Genomic DNA, 14,042 nt, shown 5'->3' on the forward strand with positions numbered 1-14,042 from the left:
TCAAACAAAATTGCAAGCTATTAAAACAATTACCTAAAAGTGGTAATTTCTCAAGGTGAACTGCTGCTGTAACCAAATCTGTGGAACAGGGTTAACCGTGAGGGTAGAGGCCAGCTTCCTCGTGGCCCGGAAGACTAAAGAGCAAGCCCCAGCTCACTGCCAGTGGGACTGGCCGCTCTTGCACACCAAGCTTGTCCATGTGAGTCTTCCCAGTTGGGAGAAATCTGACACTGAATGAGGAAGTGCAAAGACTGCTTAGCAGCAGGTTGTGCACAGCAGTGTCACGATGGAGGTCTAAACTGAAAAGACTGTTGACTGTTCACACCTTTACTGCTTGGATCTCAGCCCCATACCACCCCAAATATCCACAATCTAGGGATCCATAGGTTTTTCTCACATCAGCAGAAAGGACAGACGTCCAGGACAAGGGACATCAGACAGAAGACTCAACAGCTTTTATCTTTTGAAGATACTTTAATTTTGCGGTTATTGATGAATTAAAAAACACATTTTCAGCATTTCCTAGCTATAGTAGCGCATAGGAAATTGCACTCTAAACGAAGAACTAATTAATGAAATAACACACCTTACATCTTACATTGAAAGCTTACAGTTTACAAGGTGCCTTTACATACATTATTTCATTTGATTCTTACAACAAGCAGAAGGAAAGAAAAACAGTCAGTGGGAAAAGGTAATCATCTATTTTAGGCCTACGATGAGCATTTTTTCCAGACCAAGGGGCAGTCAGTACAGGCACACACCAAGAACAAGCCAGCAGCCCACAAGCCACGGCGCTTTGTGGTAATCTGACAGTTTGACATCGAGTGTGCATTTAGCATCAGTGAGGGAGTAAGGAATGGGACAAAGGCCCTATGATAGTCAATGGGTTTTCATTTTCAGCACACTGTCAGAGGTAAGAGAAAGGATGCACAGAAATGTGTCACTGTACAGAAACGTAGTTCAAAGCATGATGTCCTTTGAGAGTATTAGCTAAGGAGGGAACCCCGACCTAACTTGGGGAATCAGAAGATCCCAGACGTGCTTGTTTCTGCCCTCATCTGCCCAGGATGGCCCTCCACAAGCTTCCCTCTGGTCCAGGGCTCTGTCCTGTACAATGCCATCTCCTGATTTACTGGGCAAAACACCATTTCTTCTGTCTTACGTAATATAATTTGAGTAAAATACTGGTCACTGACTCACTGTTTCAAGTTTTAAAAGAAATTCTTTTCAGCTGTGGCTAAAAGTGGAAATTTTAGGCAAGTTAAAAATATTCCAATTTAGTGTACTTGGTTAGTCAGAAATAGACCCCTTGACACTGCTGATGGTTTGCTCATGTACTTCAAACAGAGACAGTAAAATGGAATGGCTGAGAAGCCCCAGAAACCAATATATGTCTAGGGGTCATCTACCTGCGTAGATTCTAGCTGGGTACTAAGAATTTTATAGAAAAAAATATTTTTATGATTCATAGAAATCTGTTCAATTTTTGAAAACTAAATTATAATAATCAAATTGTCATCCCCACGATTTATTGAAATAATTTTACAATAATATACAACAACGCTACCAGAGAATTTGTAGCATACATATAACACATGATTAGCATGTTCTTGGGTTTAAATGAAATACAAAAAAGTAAATAAAGTATTCTATACAAATGATGCTTTTAATTTATTAACACGATGATATATTTTTGTTACATAAAACTTGCTACAGCAGAGTATTTCAATTTTTCTTGCACATTTTAAATACAGGTGGACCAACTGAAATCATTATTTGTTACTGTGGGATGCTGCCATGCAGAAACACTTGACAATCAAAAGACATGCAGAGCGAGAGAAGGTCTCAGATGGGACTTTCGCTGTCTTCAGGGGTTTAGTGGGGGTTGTGTGCATATGATCAGGAGTGTCAATGACCTACCTGTCCCAATGAGGAGGCAGATAGAGAGGCTTTATATACATCAGGGTTTGTTTGACTCAAAACTATCTTAGATCCTGGGAGATGGATCATGAAATGAGATATTTTAAACTGTTTGGGCAAGTAGATTATTTAAGGTAAGTCACTGATACAGAGATAAAATGAGATGAGAAAATTAAAAGTAATAAAAAATAGTAAAAAAAAAAAGTTAAGCCATTTATTCACAAAGGAACACTAAACTAAATGTGCAAGAGTGCTTGAAATTTCCTCATGATGGCAACATTGTTAAGTCAATTGGCAAAACGTATAGAAAAATTAAGGAAAAGCAAATATGAAAACTGTATCTGCATGATCATATACTCTGTCTATAAAGGAGAAAGAGGAGGTTAGCAATTCTGACATATGTAAAGAGATCACACCTCAAATCAAAAGCAAATGTGGCAGTTTCTTAAGCTTGCTTCCTGTCACTGGCAGCAGTCAGAGCTGTCACACTGCTGTCCTCTTCCCTCACAGGAGGAAGCAACAGCAACTGCTTTGCTTTTGTTCTTACCTGTTACGAACCAAAGCAAACAGACAAGTTCCCTTAAAGGAGAGAACCTCTAAGCTGCAAGCAGGGATCAAGGCTTCTGCTGATGGCATTTATCCAAGTCCATGTTTTCTTGTTTCCCTTAAGAACCCGCTGATGAACTGTCTGAGAAACTTCAAAGTGTCTCTTACCAGTCATGCTTTCCTGAAATACTGGATAAAGCCCCCATGGAAGAGCAAAGGCTTGGAAACCTTAGGCCTCTCTCCTAACGCACAGAGATGACCGGTACCAAGGGCACAGCTTCGTGAGTAGCGACATCCCTTGCTTTTCCTGACAAATGAAGCCGCTGTCTGGTCACTTACTGCCTCACGGAGAGAAGACTATTACAAGGCTGAGGGAACGAGGCCTCTTGTCCAGGAACCCTCACTGCTAGTCTAGACCCTCTGATTTACTGCTACGTCAGTGACCCCTGAAAAGTTATCTTCATTTATGCAAATTCCCGTGCTGATAAGACATTCCATCTTCAAAATTACTAAGAGTTTTGGCAAAACTGAGTCCAAGCTACTCAAAATAAAAATAATCATTAGAGAGTTTATCTTCAAGCCACTGGTCAGCAAAAATATCGCTCAAAACTACAAAAAGCAACATGTAGCTTTCCTTTTAAATATCACACAGCCATAACACTGCCCATCTGAAACACCAAGAAAGTAAAGGGAGCACTGGTCAGAGAAGTGAATGAGAAGGATGTGGGAGTGGAGAAAACAACCAAACCAGGAGGGACGTGGCGCACACCGTGTTACGGCACAGACAATGCTGCGGAGCGGTGTCTTGGGACACAGGCGGTTGCAGAGCGCACACTGATGACGCAGGAAAGACCTCACGCGGTTGCTGGAATGAAGGGATTGGAACCCGCTCCAACAAGCAGGTCTCGGCTCCACCTTCCACCTCCACAGCGTGCAAGGACTGAGTGTGAGCTCCAGGCAATCTTTCTCCTCTCTAAAATTCACAAAATTCCTTTCCACATTTTTCTGTTATAGACACACGGATTTCTTCCTCTTCATAGTCATCGAAGTTGCTGGTATCGCCAGAGCCTCTGAACTTTGGTATGAAAGGAGCCTCAACCTGTAATAAACATTGGGAGGAAAATAAGAGAAAGAACAACAGGATCCTAGAAACTCCCAACATGAAGAACAACAGATTCCAGGCATGAATTACTCTGGCATCTTTAAACACAGGAAGTGTTTGAAATTCGATCTACTAAACGTTAGCTGGACCTCGCATTTTCCTTTGAGAATGCAACAGATGCTCCTGCAGTTTCCAGCCAGCCAAAAGCAGCAAATCGCTGGCTCTAAGCTCTAGAAAACTACTTTCCCCTTTATTTTATTTTTATCAATTTATTTCTAAAGCTTTCATTATTTTCTTCAACTTCCTTTCTTCTGAGATTAATACATTTTATACTTACAATGTCTTTTCTAATTCCTAAGCTTACTTAAAGCCTCTAACTATGAACAGTCTAAGTTAGAGACATCTCACAGAACCACAGAACTCAAATTCTAAACATTTCCTTTTTTTGACTCTGGAAATAAAGTCTTTCCACATAATCTTGTGGTGTGTCAGAGATCAGCCTGTCTTTTCCTCAGAAGTGCTGGGATTAAAGGCACACACCAGCACACCAAGCCTGTTCATCCGTTCCAATCACACCTGCTGTTTGTCTGTCCCATGTCCTCTTCCCCACTCTGCAGGAAAGCCAAGGCAGCCATTTGCATTCCTGTTTTAAAGATTATAGACTAGAGCTGACCAGATTTATATCACTAATAAAGGGTGAAGCCGGTATCAAATTCTCAAGGGCTTTTTCTTCTGTATCACATGATCTCACTAAGTATTTCCTAGTATATCATTACCTGGATAGTTATTTATTGTGTCTATGCTGTGTCACTATATCCCAGGTTATGAATAAGATAAACACATGAGAAGGTGACAGATAAGGGTGAGCAGAGATCCCAATGCTCTGCTTCCTAGCTGGCCGCCTTGCACGCTGGCCTGGGACCGCCATTTTATCCTACAGACTGAGCCAAGCAAACGATTACTTCATTTCTAGCCAGATGGCGGTGTAGAATCAGACCATCTCTAGGGAATGACTGTGCAGCCTCAGCTGTCCAGGCTACTTTATTCTGGGCTTTCTTTCCACTAGGGACACTTGGCCAATTCAGTGCTCATGGGCACTTGCCAGGGGACGGCCTGTGAGCTATTTAAATATACTGTCTTGTTCCTGCACTGCAATGTGGAAGAGTGAAAAGATACTGAAACCAATGTCTACATTAAGGCAGTTTTTACTTTCCGTGACTTTTGTGCTCCTCACACCCACTTCACTGTAACTGAGACTCTGCTGTCCATCAGTGTGCTTCGCAGGATGACCTAGCCTGTTGCCGTGCGCCATTTCTGGGTAGTTAGCAGTTTACTACTTGTTATGAGTCAAGCCCTTCCTGAAATCCATGAGATCTAGATGAGCAGGAGTAATTCAGTTCTGTCACAATTTAGAAAGATTATTAATTCACTGTGAGATACAGATAATTAATGTTTGCTGAGTACCAGCAGATAATTTTATTTACAAAATATTAGGATGAAAAAATTCAAAATATATCAGAACTCTGGGTTGTTTTGAGACAGGGTTTTTCTGTGTCGTCTTGGCTATTCTGCAACTTACTCTATAGACCAGACTGGCCCTTAACTCAGAGATCAGCCTGTCTTTTCCTCACAAGTACTGGCATTAAAGGCACACACCAGCACACCAAGCTTTGTGCATTAGAACTATGAAATACTAAGAAGCCAGGCTGTGGTGGCACACGCCTTCATTTCTAGCACTCAGGGTGCCAAGACAGGAGGATCTCAGTGAGTTCAAGGCCAGCCTGGTCTACAGAGTGAGTTTCAGGACATCCAAGGCTATACAGAAAAACAAACGACCCTCCTTCAAACTAACAAATCACAACACATGTCACAGAAATGTGTACTTAAGTATAGCACCTACTGAAAATAAATATAAAAATAAAGATTAAAAACAATAATGATTAACAATAGAGATAATTTTACAGAAAAATGTTAGTTTCTAAAACTAGCTGGAGAAAAGTAAGTTTCTTTTTTTGTTTGTTTTTTGACTAAAATTTACAAGGGACAAATATAGATAATTCTGTATAAGGAAAGTTGCATACGGGAAACTTTAAAATTGGCAAGTAATGCCAGAAAATATTTGAATAAATATAGAGATATGTATGTCTAGAAATAGAGTCAAATGTATGATAGTTCAGTACTAGTAAGGGGCCAAATCAAGGTTACTCAATAATGCTAAAAATAATGTAACAACAGGCTAATCATTGTACAACAATAAGCAGGAAGTCAGAGCAGCAGGAAGAAAGCAGGTGTTAAGCAGACTGTTATGGCTCTGATGGGAAGTAAGGCACCTCAATGGGATGTGCCAAGCAGCAACCCTGAGGGAAGGCTGAAACTCGCACCGAGGTCATGGCTGGACTGCAGGGATGAGGAATAAGGAAGGAGCTGGAAGACACCCAGTGTCAACACAGGTCCTGTCTGCCTAGGCGGAGCCCACACTTGTCTCCTCACCAGTTATCCGGACTGGAACCAAGATCTACTGCTCTAGTCTTTCTCAACATTCCCTGCTCCCCATTGAATTCTCTACCTTACCCCACACTTGAGTAATACAGCGTATGTTTACATAGTTTAACAATGTGCTCAAGATTGTACAGTATGAACAGCTGATCTGACTCAGGCTTACACTACCTAGGTCCACAGTTCAGGGTCTTGGTTGGTATCCGTCCCCCTCCCTCCTTTGCTCCTTCTCACCTTTTCCTTCCTGTTGAAATAGCCTCCCCCTCCCAAATGCTCAAAGCTGCCCTGGAAAATCTGAATGTTTTATCAAATATGGTATTCAATGCTCTGTGCCTTCCTACAATCCCAGCACCTGGGAAGCCGAGGTCAGAGGATCCCCCAAATCCCCCAGCAGAAGTGTTAAGGATAAACCTAAGTAGTTCTAAACCAACTTGAGTTACAGAGTGAGAATGTGTCTCAAGCAAAGGACCCCCACAAAACCCAGAAAAGGAAAGAGGAGGCAGATTTTCAAATAGTAATGTGCTGGGATTTGGACCACACTCAGAAGCCATGTGGTAGCACTGATATTAAAAGCAGTTAATCCTAATCAGGGACATGTTTTTATTCGGCAAATTAAAACATAATAAAATAAAACATGCATTCTCCTTGTAACAGGAAACTGTCAAAGACTGATGAGAATCCCTTTTCTTAACCAGAAAGAACTGTCCTCATGCGAGCAAATCTGGACGCACACAAAGTGCGTCTCATGAGAGTCCTGGTCTATGACTACATAACGGAGCTGAGCAACGGACACCCGAAGCCCAGTCTGTGAGCTCTGCTCTGAGCTACAGGGCTCGGGCTGGGCCTGGACGGTTTGTCTATCTAGTAGCTGAATTTTAAAATTCTTTTATAACTTTGTTTTTATAACCTTTTAAAATTTTAACAAATTAGAAAAACCACTTTCAATATAAAATGGAATGTTAAATTATTCTTCCTCAGGAAATGTGCGCTGCAGTTGTTCAACATGAAATGTGGCAAGACTGAAACACCAGAAGCTGTGGTTTTTGTGGGGGTAGGGAGGGAAAAAGCTAAATATATACACTTCATGTAAGTTATTTTTAACTTAGCATTCAAGAGGGGAAGGAGAGAGAAAGTTAACAGAGCAAAATCTTTTCTTAAATTTCCCAATTTATTATCATGGTAAAGTAATGACTAGTAAGTAACATACTGGTGTCATTGTGGCCGTGGCACTGAGAAGCCAGATGTATAGCCAGTCTCTTCATACAGTCATCCTCTCTAATCATGTGCTACACCAGTGTTAGAGCTAAAGCTGCATTTACACCCATTGTTCACACTGCTTGACCCTTCTAACACTTAAGAGTCTTTTAGGAAGGAAGCAATCAAGCAGATAAGAACATGTAGCCACTCAGGTGCAAAGCTCTCTCCAGATTCCTTTGACATTTATTAGCACAACAGGCTGATTTGCCTTCCATCCCTTGAACTCTGTGCTGAAGAAGTGAGGCAGACTTCACTAATCACCATACCCTTAGCATTTTGAAGACTGCCCAGGGCTAGCACAGGGCCCAATCTACTATTTGGAGGAATGCTAAGAAAATCAATAATTCCTAAAAGACTAACTATAGTAATTTCAGATAATGTGCTCAGACTTCCCCCAAAGCATGAATTTGTCCGTGGTGACATTTTCACATGGAGGACAGTTGCACGTGTAGAAAGATGGGCTCAGAGAGGGACTGACAACGTGCAGGCACGTGCACCAGTGGGTCCTGCCTGGGAGAGGGTAAAAAACAAGGGCGATAAAGTTCCTGTTCTCATGACATATTTCAAAATGAGAGCACATACAGAATAGCAAGGAAGGATTTGCTTTGGAGAAAATATCAATGAAGTAATAACTGAATTCTTAAGCATTCATTGGAATATGGAGGGTGAGCAAATTGGGGAAAGTCTTTGGGAGTAGAGGTAGACATGAAGAAGGAATGATCTGTGAAAAGTCTAGCTCTTTCTGGAAAGACCCCATGAAAAAAGTTGCAATGTTGGTAAATGTCCACAGCAAGGCAGTAAGAAAAAACATTCCCAGAACTTAAGCTGATTTCTGTGTGGCTATGTGCTACACTATCTTTAAATGCGGCTTTTATTGATGTTGAAAATCCTATTTCCACAGCATTGTAAAGAGTTAGCAGAGACAGTAAAACTTTACAAGGGAAGCCATATATGTGTTCTCTTTCATCTAAGAGAAGTTACACTGAGATCTTGTAGAAAATTAGTTTAGAAGGTAAAGTAATTATAAATATTCATTACACAGGAACAGAACCACACCTTTCTCTGGTAAATTGCAATCCAGTCAGTCGTGGCAAACCACTTGTGGGTCTTTATGTCACTCACGCCGTTCTTCAGGTTCCCGAATCGCTTGGTCAGATCCACCTGCAGCAGGTTCCGCAGAAGGTCCTTGAGATCCGAGCTGAAGTGTGATGGGAACCGGACCTGCAAGAATAGAGCAGGAGGTGAAGCACCATCTGAGTGGTGGACATTTCTATCTGATTCCACATACGCTTTATTCAGTGACTGATCCCCATGAAAACACGAAGGTAGTGGTGACATATTTTCCAAACAATTTTCACGACATAGCAGTCTCTGCAGTCTTAAAAGACGAACGCGATTTACTTAAAGAGCTAAAACTTCCCTGAAAGCCTTGCGTCAGCTGTGTTAGGAACACAGAGCAGTCTCTAGAAATGAAAGGTGTTCATGCAGTCACCGGAACCAACACTATCAGAGAGATCCTCTTGGGCTTCATTATGAAAACATTCAGAGATGTACAATTTATATTTGTGATCTAAGCAGAACACAGCATATGAAAAACATCAGTAAATGTGTTTTGAAAAGAGATCTACCAAGGAAGGATCTGAAAAAGCCTTTAAACACCCAGAGTGCCTTTTCCAGCACAGGAACCCATTACAACTATTGGACATAAACAACAACTTTTAAGGAGAATTCTGCTATTGAAAAATGACATAGCAATGATAGAAATACTCAGGAGGCACAATATTAAAAATGCAGGTTTTAGGGGGGCTGAGCACCCACTTTACAGAAATAAGGCAACTGGTATGTACAATGATCAAACTGCTTTCTTAAGATGCAGCAGAGCTGCAGTTCCAAACAGATATTCTGAGGTCAGCACAACCCCCCACTGCCCTGTGCCACCGTCACGACTCACGTAGACTCAAATGGTATTTGGAGTTGTTGAGATGGCTGAAAGGTTAAACTTAAAATGTTTCTGTAACTTTCATCTGTCCTATTAGAAGCAATTACTACAAGATAAGGGGTATCTACTCTCTACTGTAAAAACAGCAAGACAGCAATCAGGGGCTTATCAGATGAACAAGAAGTTCTTGAAGGATAAAACACACAGGGAGAGGATGGCTGTTGTGAAGAGACGTGAAAATGCTGGTGAGGATGACACGCCCAGGGATGTAAATGACTCAGCCACTATGGCACCAGTAAGGAGGCTCCTCAGCAGCAAACTCCAACTACCATACAGCTCAGCTTTATCACCTTTGGCATGAGCCAAGCCGAGATATCGCCGAGAGGCCCTTCCATGTTCCTATCTGCTGAAGCACTGCCACAGTCACCTGTGAGGTCACCTGTGAGTCAGTCAGCAGGTAAATGCCTAAGGAAAACGAATCCATAAGCCCCACTCGGAAATGTTTTCTCTCAGTGGATCCTAGATGTTTATATAGGTGCATGCACTGTGTGTCTCTGTGTGTGTGTGTGTGTGTGTGTGTGTGTGAGAGAGAGAGAGAGAGAGAGAGAGAGAGAGAGAGAGAGCGAGGGAGGGAGGGAGGGAGAGAGAGAGAGGGAGAGAGGAAGGGAGGGAGAGAGAGTGAGAGACTGTGTGTGACAAGAGAAATGAGCCTGAGGTTAGGAAGGAACCTGGACAAAAACGAAAAGACATGGGGTGCAAATACAGTTCAAGAACAAGATACCAAAACCTGTCTCTGTGACGGCCATCACTCTGTACTTCTGCCATTTAAATTAACAGTACTTCCTCTCCAGGGTTAAATGAGACTTTTCTTGTGATGCATCCAAACTTTATTTAGCTTAAAAAAGACTTATTTCAAGTGGCTCTGACTTGGCTTGGAGTGGAATCTGCATGAAATGAACAGTGACAATGTATCAGTAATTCTCTGATGCTCACAGTTGCAGACAGTGATGTACTGCACAGAAATTATTTTATGAATTCAGGAAATGTGCAATAAAATGCACGAACAATATGAGCACCCAAATGAGGCAGTTCCTACTCTGCAATGCAAGCAGTGACGGCATTTGTTAGTTAATATGGGTGACTGTGTGCGCTTAGATCTCAGAACAGAGACTCTCAAATGGGCCGGCGTGGCAATGATGCCATATTTAATTGGGAACTTTCTATCACAGACACACCTCTGTTGTCACATCACACCACACCCTCTTCCTCAAAGATGCTGACGGCTAGCCTGCATCCTCCATGGTCCATGTTAACAGTGGCACAATAACCTGGACCCAACAGTAGCTCCTAAAATGGGAAAAGTGACTCATTTTTTCTTCAAAACTGTCTCCAGAAGGAAATTACTTTTGTTGTTATTACCAGCTACTTAGACTTTGGAAAGTGAAGTCACAAGTGTGGAATCCTGGAGCTGATGAGAGGCTTTAAGACTGGGACCCTGAGCTCCAGGGAGGCCACGGCCTGGTCCCTGGAACTGTCAGGAGATAACTTAGTCACATCAGTTACTGGAAACTGGTCATGGTTGGAGTGGAAAGGTGTCTGCAGTGTGGCACATGCTCCTCCTCGAGACCATGTTAACTCTGAGTTTCCTAATCATGTATTGCTTAGGTAGGATCTGTTTCTAGTGAACTACAGATGCGTAGAACAAGCATCAGAATTGTCTGTAAGGTTGAAATCCACAGAAAATCTGAGTCAGTGCCTCCAGGGTGGGACGCTGAAGATGGAAACCACACCAGGGGTGTAGAAACCACAACTGATTAGCTGTACCCAACAGGTAGACCTGCTCTGGCATTAATACATACTTGATAAATACACGGATTCAAAGCCTACTATGTGCTATGCACTCAGGTGCTTGGGGCAGAGAGAGAACAAAGAGTGAAGGCTGCCTTCAGTGAGATTTCATTTTTATTGAGAAAGACATGAATATAGGACATCCAGGAGGATGACCTAGAAATGTGCCCATTTACTCTGAAGAATATGGGAATCAAGGAAGAGGTTTTGGCTCTGGGGACTGAGCCAGTGTACCCTCGTGATCCAGAGGCCCTTCCATCACAGGGCTTTACAGAAGTGACAGGATGGGGCTTGTTTCCAAAGAACCAACTGCTCTAGCGTCTCAGATGAGGTGACAGTGGACAGTAAAAGTATATTCAAAAGCACAGCCACATGTTCCCCCTGTGTGTGGACACGGAGTCACATTACAGAGGCCATCGGGCTACTAATCTGTGCTCAGTCCCTGACTGCAAAGGTGGGCTCCTGGGACGCTGCCCAGGCTGGACTCACTCCTGGGGGCCAGTGATCACCGGCCTCGCTCTCCTGAGCAGCAAGGACGACAGACACCTCCAGCACGCCTGGTCAGGCCATCTCCTCAGAAGACATATCTTCACTTTCAATCTCAACTTTAACCATATACATAGTCTTATAACCTATAGAAAACTAATTTTCTTTTTCATTTTCTATCCTTTTCCGTCTCAATTTATCTAATTATGAGGAAATATATTTTATTTGACAGTATAAAAAATCACATAACATTTATGAAAACAACTTTTATTTTATTATGCCCAATAGTAATGCACTTCCCATATTTTTTTAGATACCACTTTAAGCAAAGAAGAAGCCTGGCAGATAGAAAATCCTAATTTAATGTTTCCAGTATAGTGATGTCAAAGCCTTAGTAGAATGGGAGAAAATGGGTGACAGTAAGCATGTCTTACAGGACCAGCACTGTGCATGCAGCTGACGTCCTAAGTGACTTGTTCAATGACGCAGACCCCACAGACTCTTGTGTTCTTAGTACCAATTACAGGCTCATGCATTTCAATTTTGGAGTAACTATTATTTTCTACAAATTTACGTTTATAAGATTATTTCTCAAAGGTGCAATAACTTTCAAAATGCAACTCATTGCATGCTGCCATGGTGTCTACAACTTACGTTCACTCACTAGTCCTACTGACCCCACCCACTCTATTTTAGTAATAAAACAACTCTGAATCAAATGTCTTCACAGAGTTTAATGTTAGAAGTTATAGAATTGATTTCCGGCTGATAGAGGGAGCATCTTGGTAATAGTTATTGGCACGGGGAAAGATTATAGAGCTGGTGAAATTTCTGTGCTCTGAATGAACTTACGAGGATTAAAGTGACTCACTGACGAGCTTGCACACTGCACCACACAGCACTCTACGAGCTTCTGGTTTATGTCTTAAGAAACCATTTCTCTAAATCTGCTATTGCGATCTCAACAAAGAATTTATTTAGCAGGAAAAAAGTTATACATAACTGAAATTCTCAAAATGAAACATTTAATATACTAGGCTTTCTACAGATGTGGTCCTCAGGGAAAAGTGAATCAGTCTGCATTCCTTAGGTGGAAAGAGAACTGAGGCAGGGAAGCTTGTAAATGCAGGCACCGTGTGTGTGATGTATCTAAGGGAAAGACGGTGCAGAGGACTACTGTTCACTCCTTCTCACTCCTTTCCCTCCCCCACAGCAGTGTTATGACCATCTGCTCACCAGACCAGTAAAAGAGTATCTGGAAGCTAGTGCTGACAGATTAGTAAATAAATCATCAGAAAATGTTAAAAAATGGTCTGGGTTTCATGAAGACGGCATAACTGCTTTGTACTTCAGGAACACAACATTCAGGGGCTAGGGACATCGCTCGGCTAGTAGAGTGCTTGCTAGAATGCATACAGCCTTAGGTTTAATCCTGCTTCCAAGTTCTTTGCTTGTCAGCGAGCTAGGACCCTGAATGGTGCCATCCCTTACTGTAGGAAGTGCTCCTGACACACACACACACACACACACACACACACACACACACGCGCGCGCGCACACACACACAGTGGCATTATGTGGCAAGGAGAGTGTGCATGGGTGACAAGTTGCCAGTAAGAACAGTGGGCACTGATGTGGCGCACGTGTTTTGGTGAGTTGATGTTGAGGGTTACATGCATCCCTGCAGTCCACAGGTGGCTCCTGGAGACCTGTCTGTGCCTGGTCTGTGGACTTGCTTGGACTGCCTCTTCCCTGTGCTGATGTGGTTATCTCCTCTCTAGCTGCCCCAAATCTAAACTCAACTACCAGTGTGTGCTAGGCCTTCTGAGTCCTCACAGAGTCACTAAATGTGGAGACAGACTTTGGGATCCATTCCCAGAAGGGAATGACCTTTGGGCTACTAATCAGTCATCCATCACATGAATGCTAATTTCCCTCCAGTAAAATGAATGAACTCTTTGATCAGTCTACACTGAAGTATATGCTCCTACATTCCTGCAGTATCTTGCTGCTCATGAAGAACAGAACAATATTTACATTATATATAGTAAACCTAAGCCATTTTTCAAGTTACATAAGTCAAACTCTCCAGAATTAGGTTTTCTGTAACAGCTGTTACTCGATTATTCTGTTCTCACATACCATTTTTGAACATAATATTGATTTTTATATTCCCATCGGTAACATAGCCAGATACAGTTGCTATGGAAACCATACCTGACTCTCATTATACACTCCTGGCACTCCAGCATGAAATGTAAAGACTATATCCAGAAACACACACACAGTGCATGCAGTTCTAGGATGGGCACAAATCCTTCCTGTCAACTACACTTCCAAGTTGCATCCCTGAACCTTAATAGTCATGAATAATCTGACATTTAAATGCCAAATCCTCTAGTTTTCACAAGCAGACTACAAGGAGAGAGCATAAAAGCTGACTGA

The 14,042-nt window shown here is 42.2% G+C and overlaps 1 protein-coding gene across 2 annotated transcripts in view; it reads right to left on the minus strand.

Moving 5' to 3' along the window:
- Window positions 1–478: 478 nt before the first annotated feature.
- Window positions 479–14,042, minus strand: part of PRKACB (protein kinase cAMP-activated catalytic subunit beta) — a gene marked incomplete at its 5' end in the record, with an annotated part of 83,815 nt that continues 70,251 nt past the window's right edge. For both annotated transcript variants that reach the window (XM_080915317.1, XM_080915316.1), the window contains 2 exons: window positions 479–3,568; window positions 8,381–8,545. In XM_080915317.1, coding sequence (XP_080771443.1) covers window positions 3,443–3,568; window positions 8,381–8,545 — 291 coding nt within the window. In that variant the 3' untranslated portion in view covers window positions 479–3,442. The remainder of the gene's footprint in view (window positions 3,569–8,380; window positions 8,546–14,042) is intronic.

This window comes from Micromys minutus (assembly GCF_963924665.1).
Source record: "Micromys minutus genome assembly, chromosome: 4".
Classification (NCBI taxonomy): domain Eukaryota; kingdom Metazoa; phylum Chordata; class Mammalia; order Rodentia; family Muridae; genus Micromys; species Micromys minutus.